Source organism: Mixophyes fleayi, chromosome 3 (genome assembly GCF_038048845.1).
Source record: "Mixophyes fleayi isolate aMixFle1 chromosome 3, aMixFle1.hap1, whole genome shotgun sequence".
Taxonomy (NCBI): Eukaryota; Metazoa; Chordata; class Amphibia; order Anura; family Limnodynastidae; genus Mixophyes; species Mixophyes fleayi.
This window is the reverse complement of record NC_134404.1, coordinates 287,765,320-287,792,977: the sequence shown is the minus strand read 5'-3', so window position 1 is coordinate 287,792,977 and position 27,658 is coordinate 287,765,320. Positions and strand designations below refer to the sequence as shown.

At 40.0% G+C, this 27,658-nt stretch overlaps 1 protein-coding gene across 1 annotated transcript in view; it reads left to right on the top strand.

The window, feature by feature from the left end:
• Window positions 1–27,658, top strand: part of LOC142144644 (nephrocystin-1-like) — a 65,424-nt gene that overhangs the window by 7,279 nt on the left and 30,487 nt on the right. The window contains exons 3-11 of the mRNA XM_075203742.1: window positions 11,022–11,095; window positions 13,838–13,898; window positions 14,281–14,408; window positions 15,261–15,444; window positions 16,461–16,562; window positions 18,532–18,629; window positions 20,652–20,703; window positions 20,834–20,918; window positions 25,613–25,707. Coding sequence (XP_075059843.1) covers window positions 11,022–11,095; window positions 13,838–13,898; window positions 14,281–14,408; window positions 15,261–15,444; window positions 16,461–16,562; window positions 18,532–18,629; window positions 20,652–20,703; window positions 20,834–20,918; window positions 25,613–25,707 — 879 coding nt within the window. The remainder of the gene's footprint in view (window positions 1–11,021; window positions 11,096–13,837; window positions 13,899–14,280; window positions 14,409–15,260; window positions 15,445–16,460; window positions 16,563–18,531; window positions 18,630–20,651; window positions 20,704–20,833; window positions 20,919–25,612; window positions 25,708–27,658) is intronic.

The following is a 27,658-nucleotide window of genomic DNA, read 5'->3' as shown; positions in this document are numbered from 1 at the left end:
AAGACTTTTGGCCATGACTGTACACCGTAAAATATGTATATATAATTTACTACCTATTCAAATATGGGTTGCTCTTTTGTGAAAGAACACTTTGCAACATTCTCCTCTGCAACCAAGGGTTCAATTCTGGTGTGATATAAAAAAAGATAGCATATGCTGAGCATAGAGGGTGTTTTTGTTATTCTTATTCGTCTGATACATATGGGTGGAAAATGGGCAGATGGAGCCTTAATAAAGAAATCTTAAGACATACCAGATTTGCAATTTGTGGATACCACAGATACCATACTGATGTGACACCATCAATGTTTTCTTGTGCTATTGTTATATCGAAACACTGATTCATACTGTGGTGAGCAAGGAGTGATATTACAGGCATTGTTGCCATACACGAGTAAAAGAAGTTTGCATGCACCTTATGATTTATTCCTAAATGATGGAGTTGTTTTGACATTTCTATCCTTCTGGTATATTTGAGACATGGAATCTAAGTAACTAAGTGTCACGTTGACTTAATTTAAATGATTTAAGTAACTTAATTGCTACTTTTTGGAAACACTGCAACTTTTATAATGAATTATTTTTGTTACTAATCCAATGGTGGGTCTCTTACAATGAGCTTTATAGAGACCACTATTGTGTGACATAATACTTTTGTACGTTTTACCTGCCACACACAAAAGATTTGCTATTGAGCACAATACTTTGTTGTACAATGGGCGGACTGGGTAGTGTAATGTTCATCTTGTTGCTACCAATAAATATTGTCCGATGCGATTAATGTGGTTCTAAAGCACAAAGAGATTTAATTAAGATAGCAAGATAATAGCAAACTATGATGATAAATAAAAAGGTATAACATAATACAGGAAAGTACATATCTAAATACTTTACTCAAGTGTTCCCAGGGCCCAGGTCCAGATTCAATCTTGTAGTCTGCAGTCAAAGAAGAGATTTAATAGTGGCTCAGGGACTTGCTTATATACAGTTTGAGTTTGAGAAAAACAGTGGTGATGTCACAATGCACACAAATATAAACTTCAGGTCAGTACAGTGCAATGCAGATCATAGGTCAGTTCAAAGGATTCCTCTGATAAGGTGGGGGCAGCTCACTACAACAGCTGAGCACATGTAGTGCCTGAGGGGACCGACCTAATCCAGTTTAAGGCAACCTATAAACAAAGTGCTTTTGAATATTAATCTCATACTATTCATAACTTTCAATCTCAAAATGTGATCGTTTCCCTATTGACACTGGATTTCAGCTAGTAAAATGTAGATTGATATGAGACACCATTCCTGTGGACCTGAACCATAATTACCTTTACTGTAGTATTATCTATGTATAAATAACCTCTAATACATTTACTAATAAATGTATGTGCATGGGACCTTTAATAAATGTGTACTATTTTCAAAATGTAAGTGTGAATGTAAGTGTGTGTTGTTTAGCCGTGTGATTGTGTTATTAACCCGGTTATGACGTAGCGCACCAATCGCACAGTAAAACAATATTAATTAATTTAGCCTATTTCATCAAAGTATTTGACTTCCACAGTAGGTTTATATGTGTTTTCTGCATCAAATGCAATGTCTAAAACAAAGATCTTGGGGTCCGAATGTGTGCTTTGGGAAAGTTAATCTTTTTAGAAATGACAAACCAGGCACATGACCCCTGAGTTGTACGATCCCAAGATGAGTCAAGGCAACAAATAAAAGACAGCAACTTGGGAAAGTTTCTTTAGGGGGTTTGGGCTAAAGGAATACAGATAGGAAGTGCTTAGACTGTATTGATTGGACACAGGTATGACTTATAAAGGGGACACAAACTCGTCACAGCAGGATCGGCACATTTCCTCATATGTGCATACCTAGGAAATAAAAGAAAAGTTAGCAAACCATTGCTTTATGAAAACTGTACTGTGACTGCCTTGGTTTAGTCTTTTCTGTCAAATCTGTGCTTGAGTTGGTGCAGCTCTATGTTGTTTCCATGTACTAAATTGTTCTTGTTTTACCTCCCTTGGTCTTGTTGTTACTGCAGTCAAAAGGCAATGTGAGCTATGGACAGAAATCATGTTCAAGGTGGATGAGGGACATAATTGGGTGGACTGGGCTTGTGATCAAGTGTTTCTTGTTTTCTTTCTTGGGAATGCTGGCAGGTCTGCTGTTAGTGAGTGGCTACTGTCATTAAATAAAATATCCATAGATTCCAATTAACAACATTCCCAGTGGCCATGATGTCTTAAAAATGGTGGGTTGTTTGATTGGCTTCACAAATCGAAATCACTTTTGCATAAATCATCTTTCACATAAGGAAGCGTGTTATGTTATTCATCTCAAAATTGTCACACTAAATATTATTATCAAAATAAGTTTAATGTTAGTTTTGAAATATTTACATGAAAAGTAATTAATATTATTACTCAACAATCCATGCTTCCAAGGAGATATTAAGCTTTCTTTAAGAGCAGACATTCAAATGTTAGTGTTAACCTTATTATATGGAATGCTGGGTATGTGAAAAGACTTTGAACATAGTATGATAACTTTAACATACTAAGAATTTTTCCCCTGTTATTTTCCTGTGCAAATTGCTAATTATACGCTTATAATAATTACAACATATTTGTGTCTAATGCCTTTAATACTGACTGGGCAACGATTAGCATGTCATAGTGACAATGTTTTTATATTGAGCAAATGTTTCTATTTCCAGTCTGAGACTGCTGTCTTTTTTGTCAAGTTTTTTTTCTTTAGCTTAGGTTAGTGATAAGAAGGGGCTATTTCAGCTCGTTTGCTGGCAGAGTAGCTATTACCCCTTTTTGAGGTGTATATTTGTATTTTCTCACAGCACCTAACATCAGGTTTTTTATTTAATAGTGTACCCTACAGTACATCTGTTAAAATGTAGACAGAGCATCTACCCATACTGAAGTAATGTTTGTGTATTAATTGTTCAGTTAAAGCTCCCAAGTATCTTGTGTTTTATGAGATTGTATCAGGGTATCCTCCCATTGTCACGATCCTGGGTCTCTCTATCCACAAGTCCCTGTCTGCCCTGAGTTCTCCAGTTTTTATGTAATTATAGTTAAGGTAGGCTTGGGCTTGTTAAGTTGGAGAGTGGCTATGATGAATTTTGTACGGGGACCTCTTACTATGAAGTCAGGGTTAGGTTGCCAACACAGCCTATCTAAGGGGAAGGGGTTGGGTACTAAATTTCGATGCTGGTAAAACCGACACTACTTACCCCTCCAGCGTGATGGCGAAACTGCCATTCCTGACATCTTAAACTGGGCGACTCTTATTGTAGATTGTATAATTGAATTAATTGTAGATGTGTGTTAATATTAATTACTGGAGTACATGGCACTACACTTTGTTTTATCATGTTGTCTTAATGTTTTTTTAGTTTTGAAGTGTTGATTATGGTTAATGTTTAATAAATCAGCTATATAGCCATTTCTTTGTGTTCTGCCCTGTACCGCTTGTTAATTGGAGGAATCCTTAGCACTTTTCTAATACCCCATTCATACACCAAAATCCCGGGTTTTTGCCGGGGCGAGCTCAAACGACCCAGGTCTTGGTGCAGTATGAATGGTACAAGTCAAAAATCCCGGGTCTAAAAACCCGGGTCTTCAACCCGGGATTTATCGAGGGGTAATTCCCGGGTCGGATCCGGGTTGCCTGCACTATGAATGGGTTGCACAGAAAACAAGCTGATTGGCTGTCTGCCTGTCTCTGGAGGATGATGTCATCGGTGGGAGCCCATGGAAGATTCGAGAAGGAGTTTAGGAGAAAAAAACAGTCACCTTTCAATGACATCACCATTTTTCAGCCAATGAAAACTGCTCTAGTGATGACTCCCACAAATTGCCAGGGCACAGACTTATGCAGTATGAATGGGGTCAACCCGGGAAATTCCCGGGTCCGAGGTGCAGTATGTATGGTGTTTCTGAGCTGGCACTCTCCGAGCCCCGGCAAAAACCCGGCTTGAAAAACCCGGGATATTGCCGGGGCGGCAGTATGAAAGCGGTATAAATTGTGGTGTTCTTTTAATTAATATGATCTGTATTGAAGATCTGAGCAGAGTGGTAAGCATAAAAAAAAGACTAGATTTAGTTAACCCTTTACAATGCAGCGCCGCTTGAAATTTTTTAGCGGAAGAGGCTGAACACGTGGGTGTTGAAGAACCCGCAGATTGATACATTTACCCCCTGGTCCTCCCTGCTTCCCACTTTAGACAAAGCTAAATTCTGCTTCCTGACATTTGCTCTCATTGTGACATGCTAAACCTTATGCTTACCTGTATAAATGTATGAAACGGCACTGGATGTGGTGCAGGATGCTACGAAAGAAAAGAAAATGCCATTTGCGATACTCATTCACAAGTCTGCATGTCCGTAAATCACCTTTAGAGGCTTTTTTTAACTTGCGATAGGGCTGTCATGCAAAGAATTTTAAGCATTTGTAATTCAAAGATAAATTCATAGTGATTATTCAATAGAGAGAACCTAATTGTCACATTACCTAATGTCATTAGTGTAGATAAGGTATTTCTTGGGTGTGATGTTTTAAATGAGCTAATGAGTCAGTTTAATTTATATGATACTGGGAGTTTCTGCATTATGAGAAATAAAGGACCGCACCTTTATGGTACCTACACAATGACTTCTAAAACACCTTTTAAGTACAACTAGTGTTTGTGTCATCATAATCCTTTTGCTGTAATTATGTGTTTGTAAAAATGTAGAGCAATAGTATAATAGGACTACCGGAAATGAGAAAAATCAGCAGTCATAACAGGAAGGTCAGGGAGTGTGCCTTGTGTAAAATATTATACAGTATAATATTTTAAAGTGTATATATATTTTTTTGATCAAGTAAATTTTTATTGGTTTTAAAACATACAAAACAGACTAGACAAAGAGAAAAATGCAAACAGAAATTAGCCATAAGTAATTGGTTACAATGGTATCATTACAAATCAGTCATAATCTTCTCAAGTGAATTGAGTAACATGGAAGCAGTTACTATAATACAAAGTGAATAACAAAAAACAATAAGTAGATAAATGCAGAGTCATAGATCATAAGAACCTACAGAATTAAATATAGCAACACATGTGTCAGGCATAGCTTGGCTATTACGATAGTCCTCATTACCTAGATGAGAGTGAAACTTGAACAAAAGTAAAAGCAAAGGTAAGGGGAATTAGCCCTGAGGCTAGGAAATGTCACCATGGGGAGAGAGAGAGAAAAAGAGGACAAATCTGAGGCGAGGGGGGGTGGCTGTGGTCATGTCCTGGCACATTTAATCTGTGTCTTGAATCATACCATAGAGACCATATTTTGTAATATTTTTGTTTCGCCCGCCTCTCAGTATACATGTAGCTCTCATGAGTCATAGTATCATTTACAAGTGCCCTCCATTTATAGAAGTCTGGGTTTACATCTGCAAGCCAAGTGCACGCTATAAGAACTTTTGCTAAGGTTAACAATAAAAACAAATTTATAGAGAGGACCACCCAAACTGTCTTCCATGGATATACAAAATAAACATGTCTTAGGTGCCAAAGGGGGGATCCCGGGGACAATGTCACCAATACACTCCCACACTTTGGGACATTCTGTGTTTTGTCTCCCACCAAGTCCAACCAATGACATTGGGGTGTGATTTACCCTGTGCAGTATATAGAAGGGAATTTGTTGAAAACGGACGCATGAGGTGACATCTCTTATGCTTTTCAGAATGTGACACCAATCCTCCTCCATTAGCATACCAACATTGGATTCCCATTAATGGCATAGTGGTAGTTAAGCTCCGTGTACACCAACGAGATGACTCTGCGTCAGCCCATAGTTCTAAAAAGTGATCTAATGGGGGAAACTAAAAGTATGGGAGGGGAGCTGCCAAATTGCGACTGAATGGCAATACTAAGTTGCAAGTAACAAGAGAATGCATTATGAAGAATTTGAAAATCTCGTTGGAGCTGCGTAAAAGGCTTAAACACATTCGCTTCATAGAGGTGACCCAGCGCAGACACCCCAAGACGACGCCAGAAGCCGTCATCGCTCAATTTGTTTACTTCAAGCAATGCAGTGTTGTGCCAGATCGGGGTGTCCGCATCCAACCCCTCTCCACCAAAGATTTTGTGTGCCATGTTCCACACTTTAAGTACCTGAGCAACAATAGGAGGATCTGACCTCAGTGACCTACCCATCAGAAGCACCTGCATTGGAGTAAACAGAGGCCCCGCACGCTCACCAGTAAAGCCCATCAGGGTACTGTTACTGCAAACATACAGCCATCCAAGTAGATGCGACAACTGAGCCGGCAGCAGATTTAGATTTACATAGAGCATTTCGTTTTATCCTGGCCCGCTTGTCTCTCCAGATGAATGAAAAGAGTAGGGAGTTGATGAGCTGGAATACTCTATTGGGGATGTAGATAGGTGAATGTTGCAGTACATAAAGATATTTGGGCTGCATTATCATTTTGAAGAGGTTAATTCTTCCCATCATAGTTAATGGAAGATGTTTCCATGTATGGGATCTGAGCTTAAAATAGTCAGTGAAAGGGTCAACATTTAATTTAACATAATCTGTTGGTCTAGGGGAGATCCATATACTGGGGTACTTGAAACGCAGCGTCCATTTGAGGGGGTGATCAGAGGAGGGCTAGGAAGGGAGAATGCCATGGATTGGGAAAATATTGGACTTGTCCCAATTAATTTTGAGTCCAGAGTAATGCCCAAAATTGTGAACCATCTCCAAGAGATTATTTAGGGACACATCCGTCTCCAACAGGAACAACAGCATGTCGACCACGTATAGAGCTATAGTGTCCGTGGCCCAACCAGCAGGGAGGCCCCGAATGGGAACGGATCAAACAGGCCAGTGGCTCAATGGCGATCGCAAATAGTGCCAGGGATAGTGGACAGCCCTGGCGGGTACCCCTGTCTAGACCAATCGGGCCGCTGGGTACCCATTCACACACACCCGTGCCGCAGGAGCGCGGTACAACAGCTGGAGCCAATGGATGAATGTCGGGCCAAAGCCGAACCTGCGCATCACCTCCCAAAGATAAACCCACTCCACCGATTCATAGGCCTTAACAGCATCAAGAGACACCACCGCAGCCTCTGGCTCAGCAAGGTGGGCCATCTGCAGGTGCATAAATAAACGGTGCAAGTTAGTGGTAGTGGATTTGCCCGGCTTAATCCCCGTCTGGTCTGGGTGGACAATCTGAGTGATGACAGAATTTTAGCAAGGATTTTGACATCAGTTCTCAGTAGTGAGATTGGACAGTAGGAATCTGGGCACAGGTTTTTTTTCCCAGGCTTAGGTATTACGACAATTAAAGCCTCTGACATAGAGGGGGACATAGTATCGATTCTGAAAATCTAGCATAGTGTGCATGTAATTGTGGGACGAAAAACTTGCTACATTTTTTATAAAGTTCCCCCAGAATACCATCCGAGCCTGGGGCCTTCCGGCTGGGGAAGGGCTTAATCGCTAGTTCCACTTCTTCACGTGTGAGAGGGGCATCCAATAGAGTAACGGAGTCACTAATCAGACTAGGGAGTTTAATAGAATCTAAATATGTGTGAATTTTATCTGTGAAAGATACTCTGAACACATAGAGGTTCTTTATAGTAATTAAAAAAAGTATTAGCAATACCCACTCCTGTGATGTGTTTCACATCATTATGACCAAGGATAGCTGTGTTCGCCCTGTTAGTCCTTTCCTTCCGGGATAAACAAGCCATATAACTACCACCCATGTCAGCTACCAAGTATTGCGAATGTCTAATGAATAAAAGCCGCATGTTTGACTTGTCAAATAAAAACACTGACCACTCGGACTGCGCACCGAGCCACTGAATCCTATCCTCCAATGTAAGTGATATCAAATAGATTAATTCTAAGTTTATACACGATTGTTCCAATTCCATCTCCTGAGACCGATTACATTTTTTGGTGTCTGCTACCTTTTTAAGAGTTCCCCTCAAGAAAGACTTGAAGGTTTCCCATAGAAAAGCTGGATTTTCATGAGAATTATCCCTGAAATAGCCTTTCCACAGAGATATAAGATCAGCACTACCAGCCATCGGCTGCAGCCAAACTGGATGTAACTTCCAGAAGCGCGTTCCCTTATCTGTTGCAATGTCAACCTGGGCCAAAACAGGAGAGTGGTCGGAAATGCCTTTTGGCATATCATCATCATCACTTATTTATATAGTGCCACTAATTCCGCAGTGCTGTACAGAGAACTCATTCACATGTTCAATCTTGGGCACCAGAGGCATCAAGTTAGGGGACAGAAGGATAAGTTCTGTACGGGACAGTGAGTTATAAGTGGTGGAGTGGCAGGAAAATTGTCGCGTGTCTGGGTAGCGAGCTCTCCAGGCATCCATAAGTCCCATCTCCTGGAGAAGCCTAGAGAATGCCATTGGACGTGAGGGAATTGAGGGAGTTCTAACAGAGGCCTCTCTCCATCTGTCAACTGGTATCAAGCATATTGTTAAAGTCCTTCATGCATATAACAGGAGTATCAGGGGATTGGGATAGGAAGTCACCCTTCCAAGCACCTCAGTACCATATGGGGGCGGAATATATATTGCAAGAACTATTATTGGAGAGGATTCAATTATTGCTCGTATAAAGACATATCTACCATAAGGGTCTAATTGTAATTGTTCTAAAGTGAAGCGTAAGATTTTCCTTATTAGAAGGGAAACTCCCCTAGAATTTGGAGCGTATACCGAGTGGTAGACACATCCCAACACGGTATTTTAAGTGCCAGTACCTTGCCACCATGTAAGTGTGTTTCCACTAAGCAAATAATGTCTGGTGCATATTTTTTAAGCTGGAAGAGTACTAGATTACGCTTATCCCTGTCATTCAAGCCCCTTACATTCCAGGTGAGCAGGCGGAGCCCCCCCTTCCCCCACTACACTCATTTGTATATTGACAACAGGGATACTTACTTTTATGTTACATCAGAGGGAAACTGGGGACCTTGAAAATGTATATTTAAAATAATCTATTTACATTTAAGAAGTAAATTATAATGGCAGGCTGATAAGGAAACACACTGTAAGATTAGTTGAGAACTAAAATTACTTTGATACTTATGAAGTGTTTGTGTTTACTAGTGTACTGCAAACATTTCCAAATATATATGTTAAATAATGGACTATATTTGAGATAAAGTTATGATTGTGAGAGGTTTTTTTCTATGCACTTCAGACTTTAGGGCTATTAAAACACTGCAGGGGTGACTCTTTAGTTGTCTTTAGTATTGCAAATGAAGGGGTAGAGCATGACCTAGATCAACTTTAAATTTTAGTGTACAAATAAGCTATCAAGTATTTGTGTGCTACATGAAAAAACAGACAGTATTTCCTTATGAGCAAAATAATAAACTAATTTGCACCTCTTGCATTGCAACATGGTTTTGTCCAGAAAACTTGAGTAAGAAAATTTACTCAATTTTTTGCTTAACTTTTCTTAATGAATCAGGCCACATGTGCCTATTCTTGGACAAATGCAATTGTTTTTATGCCCATTTCTTATATATATATTTTAAATGCTTCAAGGTATATTTTTACATTGAATTTATTTGAAGCTTGGGGTTAATGGCTCTAAATAAGCAAAGAAACTGGGGTTAGTTAGGTTGCTGCCTTAACTGCCACTTACTGCTAAACATTTTCTGATATAATCACTCATAAATTAATGATCTCATATGATGACATTGTTCCATTAATTGTTTATTTCTGATTTTATTACTCATTTGTCCCTTTATTTATAATTAATACTTTCATGTTATTTAGGATTCTTGTTAGTTACATTCCTTACTCAGCTGATGAGATATTGGATATAGGCTCCATGGCAATAATGGCAAAATGATCAAGAAAATTGGTGGCGTACTTGCTTAGCTTTGCAAAGTGGTAACTAAAAGGAGCATTCTTAAGGAAGGCTTATACACACATGTACCTATCTTGTAATCATTCCCATCTCTGTTCCATTATATGGTGTCTAAAGAGAGGAATAATGGATGATTGCAAAGAGACGTTGATCACTATGGAAACGTACAGGTACTGCGCACATGTTTTACTTACCACAGCAGATGACGGAACAAGGGACAGGGAACAAATAGGATGTGCTGTACTTTCTCTGTCCCTGTTCCGTCTTCTATTTTGATGTCAGCTGTGTTCTGTGATAAGAGATCGATGCTGTCTATCATCATCATCACCATTTATTTATATAGCGCCACTGATTCCGCAGTGGTGTACAGAGAACTCACTTACATCAGTCCCTGCCCCATTGGAGCTTACAGTCGAAATTCCCTAACATACACAAACAGACAGACAGAGACTAGGGTCAATTTTGATAGCAGCCAATTAACCTACTAGTATGTTTTTGGAATGTGGGAGGAAACCGGAGCACCCGGAGGAAACCCACGCAAACACGGGGAGAATATACAAACTCCACACAGATAAGGCCATGGTCAAGAATTGAACTCATGACCCCAGGTATGTGAGGCAGAAGTGCTAACCACTTAGCCACCGTGCTGCCCATATGTGTATGTGAATATCCGCTCTCTCCTCCGTTGAAAAACTGGAAGGGGGATAATGACGCACAAATTGAAAGATGCCAGTATGCCCTTATCCAGATTCAGACGGAATGTGCTACAAAACATATGTTGTTTTAAAACCAGTCATTTTTCATCATAGCAGAATGTAATTACACTATATTTGTGGTTGGGGTGTGCATTTAAATGGCCCAGGAGATGGTAGCAATGCTTACACACTTCCACTGAAAATCTTTGGTTAAACATTAAAGGTGAATATATCTTCTTTGATTCCCAGTCACCTTATAGGTTACAGATAGAGCACATGTACAAAATAGCAAACTCAGGAGATCTAATATAGAACTTTTATGCATATTCCACCTTCATCCATGGGGTTAACAAGTAGATAGCTAATGAATTAGACATTTGTTGCTGTTTTTTTCTAGTTTGACGGTTTACTTCGTAAAACATTAGAAAAGGATGTTTCGGAGCCTGCGATCCGAAAGGATTTTTACCAAAGGTATTGTACTTATGTATGTATAGTTTATTATCTAGCACCAACAGTATATGTAGTGCTTTACAGGACCACAAGTTACAGACAAGGGAGAATGTGCATAATGTATGGGGATTTGTTTCATAGTAACAGTGAGCTTGGTGTTCCTTACCCTGAAAAGCTTCCAATCTAAAGGATATATAGGAAAACATATAGAGACAGACAGAGATCATTTAGTGCAACAAGTCCAGTTTGTAACGTGGTTGAGGGGGGAAACCTCCCTGGCGAATCATCAGTGTGAGAACATTCCAGGGGTAGTGCGCAGAGCATTAAAAGAGCTTCATACAGATTAGAGCAGCGGTAGTGAGAGGGGCAGAGAGGAGGCAGCTCTTACAGGAGCTGAGAAAGCACACAGCTTTATTTGTAGAACTGAGTGCAGAAATGTGTTATATGCAAGAATTGTCTATAAAGTGTAGTTTGAGTTTGGAAACAGGTGCACTGACTTAGCACAATACAGTCATGGCCAAAATTTTTGAGATTGACTCAAATATTATTTTTCACAAAGTCTGCTGCCTCAGTTTTTATGATGGCAATTTGCATATTCTCCAGAATGTCTGAAGCTTTATCAGATGAATTGCAATTCATTTCAAAGTCCCTCTTTGCCATGAGAAAAACAACATTTCTACTGCATTTCAGCCCTGCCACAAAATGACCAGCTGACATCAGGTCAGTGATTCTCTCTTTAACACAGGTGAGAGTGTTGACGAGGACAAGGCTGGAGATCACTCTGTCATGCTAATTGAGTTAGAATAACAGACTGGAAGCTTAAAAAGAGGGTGGTGCTTGAAATCATTGGTCTTCCCCTGTTAACCATGGTTACCTGCAAGGAAACACGTGCAGCCATCATTGCTCTGGATAAAAAGTGCTTCACAGGCAAAGATATTGCTGCTAGTAAGATTGCATCTAAATCAACCATTTATCGGATCATCAAGAACTTCAAGGAGAGAGGTTCAATAGTTGTGAAGAACGATTCAGGCCAAGAACGTCCAGCAAGCGCAAGGTCTGTCTCCTAAAGTTGATTCAGCTGCAGGATCGAGGCACCACCAGTGCAGAGCTTGTTCAGAAATGGCAGCAGGCAGGTGTGAGTGCATCTGCATGCAGAGTGTGGCGAAGACTTTTGAAGGATGGACTGGTGTCAAGAAGGCCAGCAAAGAAGCCACTTCTCTCCAGAAAAAACAGGGACAGACTGACATTCTGCAAAAGGTACAGGGATTGGACTGCTGAGGACTGGTGTAAAGTCATTTTTTCTGATTAATTCCCTAACAGATTGTTTGGGGCATCTGGAAAAACGCTTGTCTGGAGAAGGAAAGGTGAGCGCTACCATCAGTCCTCTGTCATGCCAACAGTAAAGCATTCTGAGACGATTCATGTGTGCGGTTGCTTCTCAGCCAAAGGAGGGGGCTTCGTCACGATTTTGCCTAAGAAAACAGCCATGAAGAAGGAATGGTACTAAAACATCCTCCAAAGAAACTTCTCTCAACCATCCAAGAACAGTTTAGTGATGAACAATGCCTTTTCCAGCATGATGGAGCACCTTTCCATAAGGAAAAAGTGATAACTAAGTGGCTCGGGAATCAAAACATCGAAATTTTGGGTCCATGGCCAGGAAACTCCCGAGACCTTAATCCCATTGAGAACTTCTGGTCAATCCTCAAGAGGCGGGTGGACAAACAAAATCCCACAAATTCTGACAAACTCCAAGCATTGATTAGGCAAGAATGGGTGGCCATCAATCAGTATATGGCCCAGAAGTTGATTGACAGCATGCCACGGCGAATTGCAGAGGTCTTCAAAAAGAAGGATCAACACTGCAAATATTGACTCTTTTCATACACTTAATATAATTGTCAGTAAAAGCCTTTGACACTCATGAAATACTTGTAATTTGACTTCAGTATACCATAGCAACATCTGACAAAAAGGTCTACTCTGCAGTTAAAATTCTTTATTTATCCTCTCCCACCTATGTATGACCCCTCATACAGCATATTGCACATTGTTTAGCTGCCTTATCTCAGCCCACCTTAATATCATTAGTCAAGACTGCAGACCTGTGTTTCTTCTGTCTCCCCAATTGACTGTAATGTTCCATTTTTGATAACACATTATAGTATAAACTAGCAATTTAATGAGCGATGACATATCGCTTATTACATTATTTTAGAAAGAAGAAACAAATGTCTATATATCATTCAAGTTGTTGCAGGCAGCTGAGTGGTGAGGAGTACCTTTATGTCACATCAGCGTTTATACGCCAGATAATAAAACAAACAAACATAATTTACCATTTCTATGGGGCATTCTTTATTTAAATTTTTTTGAAATTACATAGCAAGGAAGCATCAACAGGCCATATATATATATATAGAAGTCAGTGATACAGGTTCCTTCCCTTGTAGGCCACTGAATATTCAATATACTTAAGGTAGTTGTAAGATAAACATTGAAAACCAAACAGAACAGAGTATAAATGATGGAGGGTATAGGGCTGGGAAGGGGAGAAAGGGAAGTCCCTTTATGAATTTGTGTCATGAGTAGTCCTCTCATAAGACATAGTTATTGCATTTCTTCAATATGCACACTTGCTAAACATTTTTAATTTTTTTCTGTCTTTAGTTTTTACTAATACTTTCACCATCCCTTTTAAAATGTTGCTGGTCTTGCATGGGGATTAATTTGTAATCCCACTGTGTTTTTTGTTTTCTGTAGAAGTGTCCAGTTAAAGAATTTGGTTGACAACAACAGAGAGGTCCTCCAGAAGTTGAAAAAGGTAAGTATTGTGTATATGTTATCCTGTAGTGCAAGCATGTCACTCAGATCACTTTTATGGCTATCCTTTAAAAGATGGAGCTGTGTTGCCCTATAGAAAGCCTGACCACACATTGTTATATTAGCAGGGCAAACAAGGTTATGGGATTAGGATGACTCCTGCTGGCTCAAAGTTTGAAATAAAAAATACATTATTAAAGCCTTCTTTACTTAATCATTATACATTATACTGTGTACAGCACAGAAATGATTTACTTTTGGGATGGTATAGTTGGCATGAAAACAAACACTGGTCCTTTCAGACACAACAGATTAACCACTCTGTGTTTGTTGCCTTAATAACCAAATCGACTATTACTTTATTGGCTTGCTCGGTTTTTCAGATTGATGAACCAGCTCCTGTTGGAAATTATGACCAGCGAAAAGAAGATGAAGATCGGAGATTGATGCAACTGTCTCAACAGTTGCAAAATCTTGCAAAAACTTTAGCACAAGGAGATGGAGATCTAAAGTAAGTTGGATAACTTGTCAGACCCATATGACACCCAACAGGCCTGGGATCAGTGGTAGGTAGTAATGACTCAGGGGAGCGGATCCATCTATGTTGCAGGGCAATAGCAGGAGCGCTGTAAGCAGGGAAAAATATCCTGTTAGTTTAACTTTTCTCAGGACAAAAATTATAGTGAGTAACATAGTTCAATATCCGTCAAGATCACAAGCTAAAGCTTAGTGCCCCTGGTCATGCTGAGTGGCACAATTTGGTTTCTTTGTGCTAGGGTACTGTTAGGGAACACAAAGGAAGAGGAAAATGAATATGCTATGTGTTATGTGGCAGGATACTTTTGTTATAGCATTTCTGTTACAGTCTGATAATGTACTGTAGTGCTGGTGGGTGGATGTGGTCAATCTGGTTTACAAAGCAAATAAAAGAAAGTAAAAATATTTATCTTCTTACAATTTATAATACTAAATGTAGGGAGAGGATTCTATTAGGATATGGTGGTGCATGTAGAGATACTGTAGCATTTTACAGTGATAGGTTGCTGTTGGGATAGGGATAATGGACATAGAGATAGGATTTTGCTGGGATAGAATAATGACAGCAAGGAAAACATTATCCACACAGATTTAATTGAGTTATATGTTATTGCAGTGATAGGATTCTGTTTGAGGCATGAAATTGAATACTGTTGATACGGTTCTTTTGCAATATGATTGTCTACATTGATAGATGTTCAGTGATATGTAGAGTAACCCAATGCTCTGTGATGAAGTATAGTTATGTCTGTAGTGGTATTATTGTGCTTATGTTTTACCTGTGTTTTAGCAATTGTACAAATTGTTCTGCTTGTGATTATTTAAGAGAAACAAGTGGTGATGAAGATGAAAGTGATGAAGAGGAGGATGAGGAAGAAGAAGATCAGGAGGATGACCAAGAAGATGAAGAAGAGGAGGAAGACGAGGAAGATGCATTAGACCAAACTGCAAAAGATTTTATCACTCTGGGAGATTTCCAAGCACAGCAGAAGGATGATTTAACATTTAAAGTAAACCCAGCATATTTTTTTTAATCATTTTATAGAGGTCTAAATACCATAAATTGATACATAATTGTAAATGGAAGAACTGACCTTCTTTAGTGTCATCACCTCCGATATGTCAGTGACGATTTATCCCAATGAAGGCGAGGAGGCAAATTCGGTGTAATTTATATTTACAAATTTTACTGTGTTTAAATCATTTTAGTTGTATTATTATTAAGGAGGTGAAGGTGTGCATAGACAGATGGCCTGAGTGAATGGACCAGGAGATACCACTAGATGTAATGCTCTTGTAGAGACACAGTGGGCCTGGCACATAGTAGTTTTGAACAAGAGAAATTTACTTGACATTTTGTTTTGCAATGTTTATTGCATGACCCTTTTTTACATTTAAGAATAGTTTTACAGTATAAACTGAGCAATATCATTTCAGTGCTAATAAGTTTTTGTGAAAATAGCGATAGGTCATATAGTCTTTAATCATATATAAAAATATAAGGTGGCAAACAAATTATTTTCAGAAAAGTAATTGAAGTTTGCGCTACTGGACTGAGAACTGTTTATTCATCACCCATTTATCACAGTTTAATGTACTTTTTAAGCCTTGGCCCAGTCTTAAGTATATACACCAGAAAAGGGTCTGTGTGAGCCAGTAACCCAAGCTGGGAGACATGTTAACTGTCTAGCTAAACGGTAGTGGTAATATTGCGGGAAGATAAGTCTCTGAAAGAGACTGAGATTATTACTTTGGAGTGCTGAGTGCAAAAGTCTGCTCTAGGATACATGCTACCATCGTAAAAAAGCCTTATTTTGGATATACTCTGGTCTACCCGAGTGAGTTTAATCCCACAGAGGGTAACTGCCATCCCAGCTAAGGTTGGTATCCTCACAAAGTTCTTATCCAGTACCCATGAAATCTCTAATCACAGTGGCAATGATATTCTTTGTACTTTTTTCTATTTAATTCAACACGATAGTGTGATTTAATTACTACAATATAGATTTTTCTTGTGTTAATGTAGAAAGGAGAAGTATTGCAGATTCTGGATAAAAAATCTGATGGCTGGTGGTTGGCTCAAAACTCCAAAGGAATTCGGGGCCTCGTTCCAATGACATACTTGGAGGTGAGTTTTATTCTAAATTCCTGGAGAATAGTTACCCTAATTACAGTCTATAGAAATACATTCTGTCAGACACTTGTAATATTAAGTCTCACGTATGAAGATTGGTGAATATCAGAGGAATTATGTCGTAGTAACTCATTACAACTTTAACTTTAAAATATCTGGTAGATACAGTGATGTTCTATCTGTGCGTATTATATGGTTACATTCATTGTCTTGGTGTATCATGTTTTGTCTGTGTTACAAACTGCGTGTCCCATATCTTGGTGTGTTAAATTATTATGCATACTTTAAAAAAAACATATACGAACAGTTCTTTTTCTTCAAACATTTGTTATCAAGGCAAAACATTTCAAGCAAAAATGGCATACCTACTATTGTGTACATAGGCATGGGTCCCTGGTAAAAGTTGAATATTCTGCATTCATTGTCAAAGTTCACAGTTTATAAATGAGACCACAACATAGCCTTAAACCAGGGGTGTCCAACCTTTTAGCTTCCCTAGGCCACATTGGAAGACGACGAGTTGGTTTGGGCCGCACATAAAATACACATAAAATACACTAACACTAACGATAGCTGATCATCCAAAAAAACATAGAAAACATAGTTAACATATCAAACTTACTTGGAAATGAAGTTAGTAAGAGTTAGGAAACCTGTTGCAGAATCATGATTAAAGCAGTAGTCCCATTACCAGCTGCAATTTAACTTACCTGCATCTGCCCCTTAGTGGGGTTGGGGGAATTAAATGGCAAAAACTTTTTTTTCCTCTCTTTCTGCACCCATGAATCATTTTTTTTATTGACCAGTTTGAAATAGTCACCGATATAGGTAGCATCAGGAGGACTAATAGAAATCTACAGAGATTTAAAGATAGGGTGGCGGGAAAAATTGGAGCAGCCTCCGATGAGGGTAACAGTGGGTGACTCCTCTGTGCTGCGCTATGCAATGGATGTCGGGTGTGATGACGTCACCCCCAAAATTCACTGCGAGCACCGCACGGCGGAGGAGACCAGGGAGGGAGCCGGAGCGCCAGCTGACGTGACCGCAAGGTAAGTATTTTCTTTTTTTTTTTTTTTTTTGCAGGATATTTTTTTCATTAACAGCGCTGCCCCCTTGCAACAACCGCTGGGCCACATTTACAGGCGGGCTGGGCCGCGGGTTGGACAACCCTGCCTTAAACCATTTTGTATTGTATTAATCCCATTGATCCAACAGGATCTTATTACCAAACCAACTGTTTTGTTGCCTTAAAGTTGACTCAATTCTATGTACAGGCATTTATAATTAGGTACTAAACTATTCAGACAAGCAGTAGTGCAAATAATTGTATTACAGTCTAGTTATATCACATGTCTGTGGCCTTTGCCACCCCAACATCACTATAATTGTCACTCACATCCTAAGCACCTCGGAAGGCTACTCTCCCAGAATTGCTGTTCTGCTACCACTCTGTATATCTATCTATACAGAAATATAAGATCTCTATGGGGCGTATTCAGTTAGGTGCAGCAACTGCGATTATGCGCAGCTGCGTGTGTAAAGTGACAATACATCTATGGGGTGCGCACGGAAATCTGCGATGTTGCAGTGTATCCGCGATCTATAGACCCAATTGAATATCCCCCTATGTGTCAAACTGGGAAATCTCTATATAAACCACTTAACATAATCCCCTCTGTTTATTTTACTTTTCAAATGTAAAGAAGGGTGGAGAGGAGGATGAAGGGAGAGTAGGGTTGTGGAGGGGAATGAAGTGTAGTTGGGGGGTGGGTTGGTGGTGGTCCCAGTTCTCACTAGGCAAAGAGTTAGTTGGTGGAACATTGGAGACCTTTCTCCAGTGTGTAATAAGAGCTTGCCAAACTCACAAGCTCACTTTATTGCCAACTAGTTTGTGCTTTAACAATACATACGATTTGGAATACAAAACATGTGTTATTGTATTATATTCCTTTATAATTGATAGGTGTACAGAAAGGATGACAAAATCCCACATCTCAGTGAGGAGGAAAGTGAGGATGAGGAGGAAACTGTAGCAGAAGACAATACTGTCAGTAATAAGAGGTAATCTAAGTGTGTAATTATTGTTTATTGTGGTTTTTACCTTGTTTTATTGTGTTTATAGTTTTCAAAATCTTGCACCATATAGTTTTACTGCTAAAATGACTTGATATGTACACCTTTAGAGATCAAGGATGCAAGTGACTTATTCACCCATAAGAGCACATTGGTGGGGAGGGAGGAATTTGGATGAAAGTACATTCATAAAACCTATATTCTTTTTACAGAACATTAGAAATCTAAACACTGGATTATCACAGAGACCAGAGGGAACACAATAGATTCTGTATTTAAATATTTATTAAACTGAAACTTGGCTCCTTGGGCAGTCACCTTGTTTTGTTTGTGATCTTAATTCTGGTAGTTCATTAAATGGGAGTTTGATCATGACGAATCATTGGACTACCTGTAGTAGATGAAAATTTGATTCCATACAAGACAATATGGAATCTGGTTATAAAGTTCAGTGTCAGTGGTATTCTGTAATCTGTCTATTCCAAGATATCTTATTTTAAGAACTCTTTGAGAAATGTTCTGGGAATTGTAAATCTTAGAGAGGTTTGCCACATTATTAGTGGGGACAAAGGATAGTCTAAAGGTTCTGGTCTCAGAACAACATGATAATTCCTTTGGACTTGATGTGACCCAAGTTAAATTTCACTACATAAGAAGGCCCCAGGGACTAACAATCGTAAACAGAGATTAGGAAAACTACAGCCTAGGCTTGGAGGCAGTAATGTAACTGTAATGTGGCAACACAAGGCAGCTGTTTCAGGCAGCAAGTTCTGAGGGACGGTAACCTGTAGGTAATTAATATAGAGTCATTTATGAATATCAGAAATATTGTTTTGTGTTATTACACTTGTGACGCTGTCAGTTGATTTATTCCAAGGGACAAAAGAAACAATAGAATCAGTAAAAATCATTACATGAGAATATAGAGAAAACAACTACATAAGAAGACATAACTAGAACAAAGTAGGCATTACAATGAGGATGAGGAGATCAGGGTAGAGAGGGCCAAACTTGTGGGAGATGACATTAAGAGGATTAGACTAGTAAACAGAGACAATGGGGTGGACTGAAATGAGCAGGTGGAGCGTGAGGAGGGAATCGTCTTAGGATGGGCCAGGTAGGGAAGTGTGAAAAGGTCAGTTTAGAGGGAGCGCTTGAAATGGTTTCAATGGTTACGAGTGTCTCTCATAGCCAGTCCAGACAGCTTTCCTTTCTCCCATAATTAAACATATGACTAGGTGCACCAGTATATTATTTCATACACTCGTAATTAAAATTCTAAAATGTTGAATTTATAAGGACAGAATAAGGACAATGGAAGTCATCTCTGAATTGTGACCATTTATATGGTCACAGAACTCCTCAGTCACTTCTAATATTGTTATACTTCACAGATCATGGGGCATTATACAATATATTATTTAGACGCTAATATGTTGGGCAGCACAGTGGCGTAGTGGTTAGTACCTCTGCCTCCCAGCACTGGGGTCATGAGTTCAATTCCCAACCATGGCCTTATCTGTGTGGAGTTTGTATGTTCTCCCTGTGTTTGCGTGGGTTTCCTCCGGGTGCTCCGGTTTCCTCCCACACTCCAAAAACATACTGGTAGGTTAATTGGCTGCTATCAAAAATTAACCCTAGTCTCTCCCTCTTTGTCTGTCTCCCTGTGTGTGAGTGTGTGTCTATATTAGGGAATTTAGACTGTAAGCTCCAATGGGGCAGGGACTGTTGTGAATGAGTTCTCTGTACAGCGCTGCGTAATTAGTGGCGCTATATAAATAAATGATGATGATATGATAGGTTGGCATAATATTAGCGCAAATTAGCATATTGTTATCATTATTAGTATTGTTTATGTTTTTTGTTTTACCTGGCTTCAATTGAATAATATATTATAATTGATCACAAATGTTCTCTCTCACTTCTATTTGACATGTTGTCTTGCTGAGTGCATGTTTGAATTTCATAGTAGTTTTCTGTTCATTTATTTACATTTTGTTTTAATATTAGACCTGCAGAAGACACAATTTCTCAGCTGAGCTCTTCTAAGAAGATTCAAGAGGTTGGTAAAATGTAATGTTTATTGCAGCTGGCTTAGCAGTTACATTCATGTATTATATTCTACATTGCTATCAAGTTTACAGCTTGTGTACATTTTTGTTTTGCAAATTTTAATGAGGTTCCTTTTTTAGATGAGTGCCACTGAAGCACTGACTACTATGGGCACAATCCCAGCTGGGTTCCGGCCATCAACTCTTGTACAGCTATTAGAAAAAGGTAAGAATGATTCAGTGATGCTCTACACGTGGGCCCAGATTGCTCACAGATCCAGTTTTGGTGATTGAACCAAATTACCTAATTGGCCTACTTATTGTGTTCAATTTGCATACTGAAATATACTGTATATCTTATCACTTCTCTATACCAGAAATAATACTGTAAAGAAACAAAACTACCACTAGAAAACAAAGAGAAACTGTAGGATAAAAATTACATTTCTCTTACATCCACCTGGGGGATCCTGCTTACCATGGGGTTGTATCATCATCATTGGTTATTTATATCGTGCCACTGTACAGAGAACTCATTCACATCAGTCTCTGCCCCATTGGAGCTTGCAATCTAAAATCCCTAACATATACACACACACACAGACTGAGAAAGAGACTAAGGTCAATTTTGATAGCAGCCAATTAACCTACTAGTATGTTTTTGGAGTGTGGAAGAAAACCGGAGCACCTGGAGGAAACCTACGAATGCACAGGGAGAACATACAAACTCCACACAGATAAGGCCATGGTCAGGAATCAAATTCATGACCCCAGTACTGTGAGGCAGAAGTGCTAACCACTAAGCCACTGTGCTGAGGGAACATGGAGTAGGCACTGAAATAGTTACACACTATATCCCCTCTGCAACCACGTGCAAACCTCAGTGTATTTTATGTGCCAGAGGAGTAGGACCTCTGTTGTGCTGCTCGGCAAAGATGGGCTTTTTTTTAGCTGATAGTTTAATTTATTTTATTTATTCTATTTATTTTTAGATTATTAGCAGTACTGGGAACAGCACACAAGTCACAGCATTGGCTGTGCAACGGCTGTCACGTAGTGAGAGCAGGCCGGCTCACATGGACAGCACTTTTTACTTTCAGTGTGGCAAACGGCTGGAGAAGCCGTGGTCACACTTTAATCTATTCCTGAGGCCCGGCGCTGCTCTATAGAGTATAGACCACCGGAATTCAGCGTGATGGCGGCCGCCATCTTGTGGAAGCTACCAAGTACCCCCTCAGACAGGGGGGGTCGGAGCTTAGTTTAATGCGCATAGCATTAAGATGGAATACATCAGTCTGCGTGCGTAACCATAGAAGCGCCGCAGTCAGATAGTATAACAATCTTGCAGGAGGCATATAGAACACGGAGCAGTAAAAATAGAGCTTCCCTTGTCTCAATCAGTTTTTATTTTGCACTCTCCTGTGGACACCAAAACCGTGCTGGGAAAGCAGGAACCTTTGCAGACAAACCTCAGACTGGGCTACTGACGGACTCCCTCTTGCTGGCTAGCATTAGCCAGGAAGCTAAGTACCATTCTTTTTCTTCTTATACTATACTTTCTACTTGCTGCATTAAATGCAAATGAGGGTATATTGTGTAGTGCAAGAAAGTTAGTGAAGTAGTATTCATATATACAGATATTGCATTCTAGATATATACGAGGTATGTTTATTAAATAACGAGACTGTGATTCCACCTAGTAAACAAAAGCAGTGAGAACCGGTTATAACTGCATACGTAATAACCTTGAACCTGCATGACAAGCTGCAACACTTTATGACGTTCAGTTTATTGTGAGTCACCATTTAGTTTGGTTGTGCCGAAAAAATGCAAAGTTTAAAAGTTGAACAACGTGTCAATTTGAAATTTATAGTAAAATTGCACAAAACACCAACCGAATGTTTTCAAATGCTTACTACGGCCTATAGGAATGACTGCCTGTCTCGTGCGCGTGTGTGGCACAAAAGATTTAGCGATGGACGTGAGAATGTCGAAGATGATGAACTCCCTGGACGACCTTGCACTACAAGAACCGAAGAAAATGTAGAAAAATTCAGTCGGATTATTCGAAAAGACCACCGACTCATTGTTCGAATGATAGCTGAACATTGACAAATACACTGTATGGAAAATTTTGCGTGAGGATCTTAACATGACGAAAATTTGTGCAAAGATGGTCCCAAGGGTTCTCACACCAGAGCAAAAAGAACGTTGCAAGGAATGTTGTGTTGACATTCTGCAGCAACTTGACACAGATCCAAACCTGTTTCATAAAGTAATCACTTGTGATGAGACCTGGATCTTCCAGTACGATCCTGAAACCAAAAGACAGTCAATGCACTGGAAAACACTGTCATCACCAAGAATGAAAAAAGCTTGTCAAAGCAAGTCAAAATTCAAAGCAATGCTCATTGTTTTTTTTCAATATCAAGGGTGTAATTTTGGAACAATGGGTTCCAGAAGGCACAACAGTTAATCAGAATTATTATAAAGAAGTTTTGAAAAAGCTGAGAGAAAGAGTCCGAAAGAAACGGGCGCAACTGTGGAAAAATGGTTTCTTTCTTAACCAGGACAATGCGCCTGCTCACACAGCACTTTCTGTGAAGCAGTTTTTGACTGACAAACACATTACTACACTTCAACATCCTCCATATTTGCCCGATTTAGCACCATGCAAATTTTATCTTTTCCCAAAAGTTAAATCAGTGCTTAAGGGGACACATTTTGAGTCAGTTGATGCTGTAAAGAAGAAAACGGCAGATATGTTGAAACAAGTAACAGAAATTGATTTGCTCCATGGCTTCGACCAGTGGAAAACAAGACTACAGTGATGTAGTAGTGCAAATGGGGAGTATATTGAAGGGGACAAACATTAAATTTGTAATACCAATAAATGGCTTGGACAGAAGTCTGCGACTTGATTCCCTAAGGGTCCAAGTGTCGGCCTTATCTATCTTTTCAACAGATAATGGCAGATATTCGGATTTTCCTTCAAGGGGTTCTGCATAATTGGCCTCCTTATGTTACACCCACAGCTCCCTGGAGCCTAAAGTTAGTCCTGGCTATTGCTTCTGCAAGGTGGGTTTTCGGAGCTTGGGGTCCACCTATCTCATCTTCCACAGGGCTGTGTTGAGAATAGTTCCGTCTTTTCAGCCAAGGATGGTTTTCACCGAAACCAGGAGGTTGGGGACCCAGTCCTCCAGGAGGTGACTGCTTCCCCAGGCCCGAACTCCTTGACTTATTTGGATGTGGTTTGTGCCCACCGCATATATATTAAATGGACATCGGCCGTTTGACGGACTGACTCTCTGTTCGTACTATTTGAGGCCCATAAACGAGGTTGGCCAGCTTCTAATATGTCCACAATTAAGCAAGCCTATGTCAGTTTGGATCGTATTGCCACCCATTCCACCCACTCAGGGGTGCTTCTTGGGCTGCTGGGCGGCCACCTGGTCCTCTGGTCCTCTGTCCACACCTTTACTTGGTTTTATCAATTTAATGTGTTTGTGTCCCCGGACACCAATTTTGGCCGCACAGTGTTGCGGACCGGACTGTCAGAGCGGTCTCTCCCTTAGGGGACTGCTTTGGTACATCCCCATGGTAAGCAAGATCCCCCAGATGGATGTAAGAGAAAAGAGTCCATTTGGGGGACACTGCATACCCTCCCTTCTGCTCTTCTGCTGTTATTCTTTGGGTGTTTGAGTTCCCTTCCTTTGGGCTTTTTTATTACACACTGAGGTGTTAAGTACGTATTGTCGTTAACCAATAACGATTGTCGAATCTCGATTTGTGTTTCCAATGCACAAAGATTTATTCTCAAAAAGTAGCAGTAGATATTCAAGCGAAAATTATAATAAGTACAGCCGTTACTTATCGCAGGCGCTCTGGATCCAGTGTACAGTCATTCAATCCTGAAGTCTGGGGACGAGATGTCTGCACACTAGATGAGGAGCTGCTGTGTATATGCACACAGAAATACAGTAAAACAATGCAGAATGGTATAGCTTGCTTCTATTGGTCCAGGTTTCAGGAAGGTCCAAGGGGTTGTCAATCATTGGCTAGTTCAACCTAAAGTATCCAAAGGAGGGGGTCATCTCCTCAGGGGGTATGCTCCGATCTTCCCGCCAAGATTCCTTAGTCTTAAATAGTTCATAATTCCCTATCATTCATAACTTGCGTATGCACTCTGCGATTCCTTCGCAGAGTGGCCCGGACAGTTGCAAATGTTAAGAGGAGTATTATGATACCACACATGATATGATTCCTTCAACCTGTACCATATGTTTTACTGATATGCATATAACTTATAATATTACACATAAATACTACTATATTTCGACATAAATGACTATGTGTTGCAACTACCATTAATGTGTACTATTTTACAAGTGTGCGTGTGTGTGCGAATGTATGTAAAAGACTAAATACTGTTGTTGCCACGTGTTGCAGCTGCGTACGCCCTTTTACGCCGTAGCGTGCCGTACGCATCTTTTCAGACAAAGACAACCAAGTTTGCTCGATTTTAATTGAAATGACTTTATCCAATATGCTGACTTCGACAGAGGTTTGCACAGAGTTGCATAGGGGATATAGCCTGTCGGTAGAAAGTTAACTATTTGAGTGCCTACTCCATGTTCCCTCATACAACCCCATGGTAAACAGTGTCCCCCAGATGGACTCAGAGAAATGGATTTAACGTGAGTATAAAACCCTCTTTTTACTCAAATTTTATGCAAAGTAGAAATTATCACTGTAAAATGTCTAAAAGTTATAGAAACAGATAACAGTGGCAGCAATTTTATGTTAGTATTAATGTGCCTACTGACGTTGTAGAAAGCATTTGTGCTTTACTCCTGGGGCTGAGAAGTTCCTAGACATGGTAATATTATTGTTTATATATTCATAATTGTTTTTACACAGGGGATCAGCACAGAGGAAGTAGGTACCTCCAACCTGAACTTACCACTTCACAGCTGGCTTTTAAGGATCTCTTATGGGACTCAGAGAGAGGAGATGTAAGTTGTGCCTTATTGAATAAAAAAATATTCATGCTAATGAAACTCATAAATTTATGTAAATTACAGGAAAGATGACAAGACTTTTCTAACAGTAAGCTGACAGACAAGTCGCATAGTTAAACACTACTTGTATACCATTTGATGTTCAAAGTTAAGGTTATCTTCTGTTAACATAATAGGGGTATTTTTCCATTTGTGAATCTTTATTGCTGACTGATCTAATGAACTTGTACTTTGGTTTGCCAGACACTCTCTGTTTGCCCCGTGATGATTCCCAACAACTGGGGGTGTTCAATGGGTGATGCTGTGGTGAAAAATTATAGCAAGTAATATAGGCTGCTAGATCCTTAATTTGTACCCAGAGCAAGCAGTTATAGTGGATGCCATGCTCCCCTTGGGAGGCATTACAGGGGAGGAGGAGAAGAGTTACTGGGGAGGAAGGGAAGCGGGGAGGCTTTACTGGGGAGGAGGGGAAACATTCCTGGGGAGGGAGGGGAAACGTTCCTGGGGAGGGAGGGGAAACGTTCCTGGAGAGGGAGGGGAAACGTTCCTGGAGAGGGAGGGGAAACGTTCCTGGAGAGGGAGGGGAAACGTTCTTGGGGAGGGAGGGGAAACGTTCTTGGGGAGGGAGGGGAAACTTTTCTGGGGAGGGAGGGGAAATGTTCCTGGGGAGGGAGGGGAAACGTTCCTGGGGAGGGAGGGGAAATGTTCCTGGGGAGGAAGAGAAGCGTTACTGGGGAGGAGGGGAAACATTCCTGGGGAGGATGGGAAACGTTTCTGGGGAGGGAGGGGAAACGTTCCTGGAGAGGGAGGGGAAACGTTCCTGGAGAGGGAGGGGAAACGTTCCTGGGGAGGAGGGGAAACGTTTCTGGGGAGAGAGGGGAAACGTTCCTGGGGAGGGAGGGGGAAACGTTCCTGGGGAGGAAGAGAAGCGTTACTGGGCAGGAGGTAAATCGTTACTGGGGAGGAGCGGAAGCATTCCTGGGCAGGAGGGGAGGCTTTACTGGGGAAGAGGGGAAGCGTTACTGGGCAGGAGGGGAGGCGTTACTGTGCAGGAGTTACTGGGGGGGAGGGTAAGCATTACTGGGCAGGTGGGGAGTCGTTACTGGGGAGGAGGGGAAGCTTTACTGGGGAGGAGGGGAAGCGTTAATAGGGAGGAGGGGAAGAAATCCTGGGGAGGAGGGGAACAGTTCATGGGGAGGAGGGAAGTGGTATGTTTGGCACCCCTAATACTGTGTTATTATTTGCATTAGGATGGCATGTATTAAACAGCTTCCTTATTTGCTCCCTTTTTTATGGATGTGTGTTTTGAATGCACAGTAGTTGTCTACTTGTGATTAAAAATAGTGATTGCATTCTGTTGTTCGGCATGTTAGACGCATAATTTAAGCTTTTCTGAAACAAAGCATGCTTCATAAATGAATTTATAAAGTTGAGTTTGGAATGTTAGTGTTTGGTGTCAAATGGTCTTTAACAAATATTTTTAGAGTGTGATATTTAGTACTGAAAGTACTGGAAATGTTACATTTAATTTAACTGTGTTTTTGATTAAATGTATTTCATTCAGTGTATTTCATTCAGTGTATTCATTGATTAAAGTATTGGAATCATATTCAATTGCTAATTTGAGTACAGTATTGGAAGTTTTAATCGTTTGACAAGTTTGAACCTGAAACATATTTGCCCTAAGGAGTCAAGAAAATAATGTGTCTGTCCTGAAGAAACTACATTATTTTCAGGGAGAGATGAAAGTAATAGTAACATTACTTTTCAAACTGATTTACCATTTAAACTGTTTAAATTGCTGTGATTATTAAGAAATTGTGCAATGAAAGCGGTTGATATGAGTTGTTTACTGCTTAGCCGTTGTCCTATAGCTTTATGTTTCAAATGATCATATTTTTAAATTTTTCTAAAATAATTTGTCTTCTTTCCATTAGATTAACAA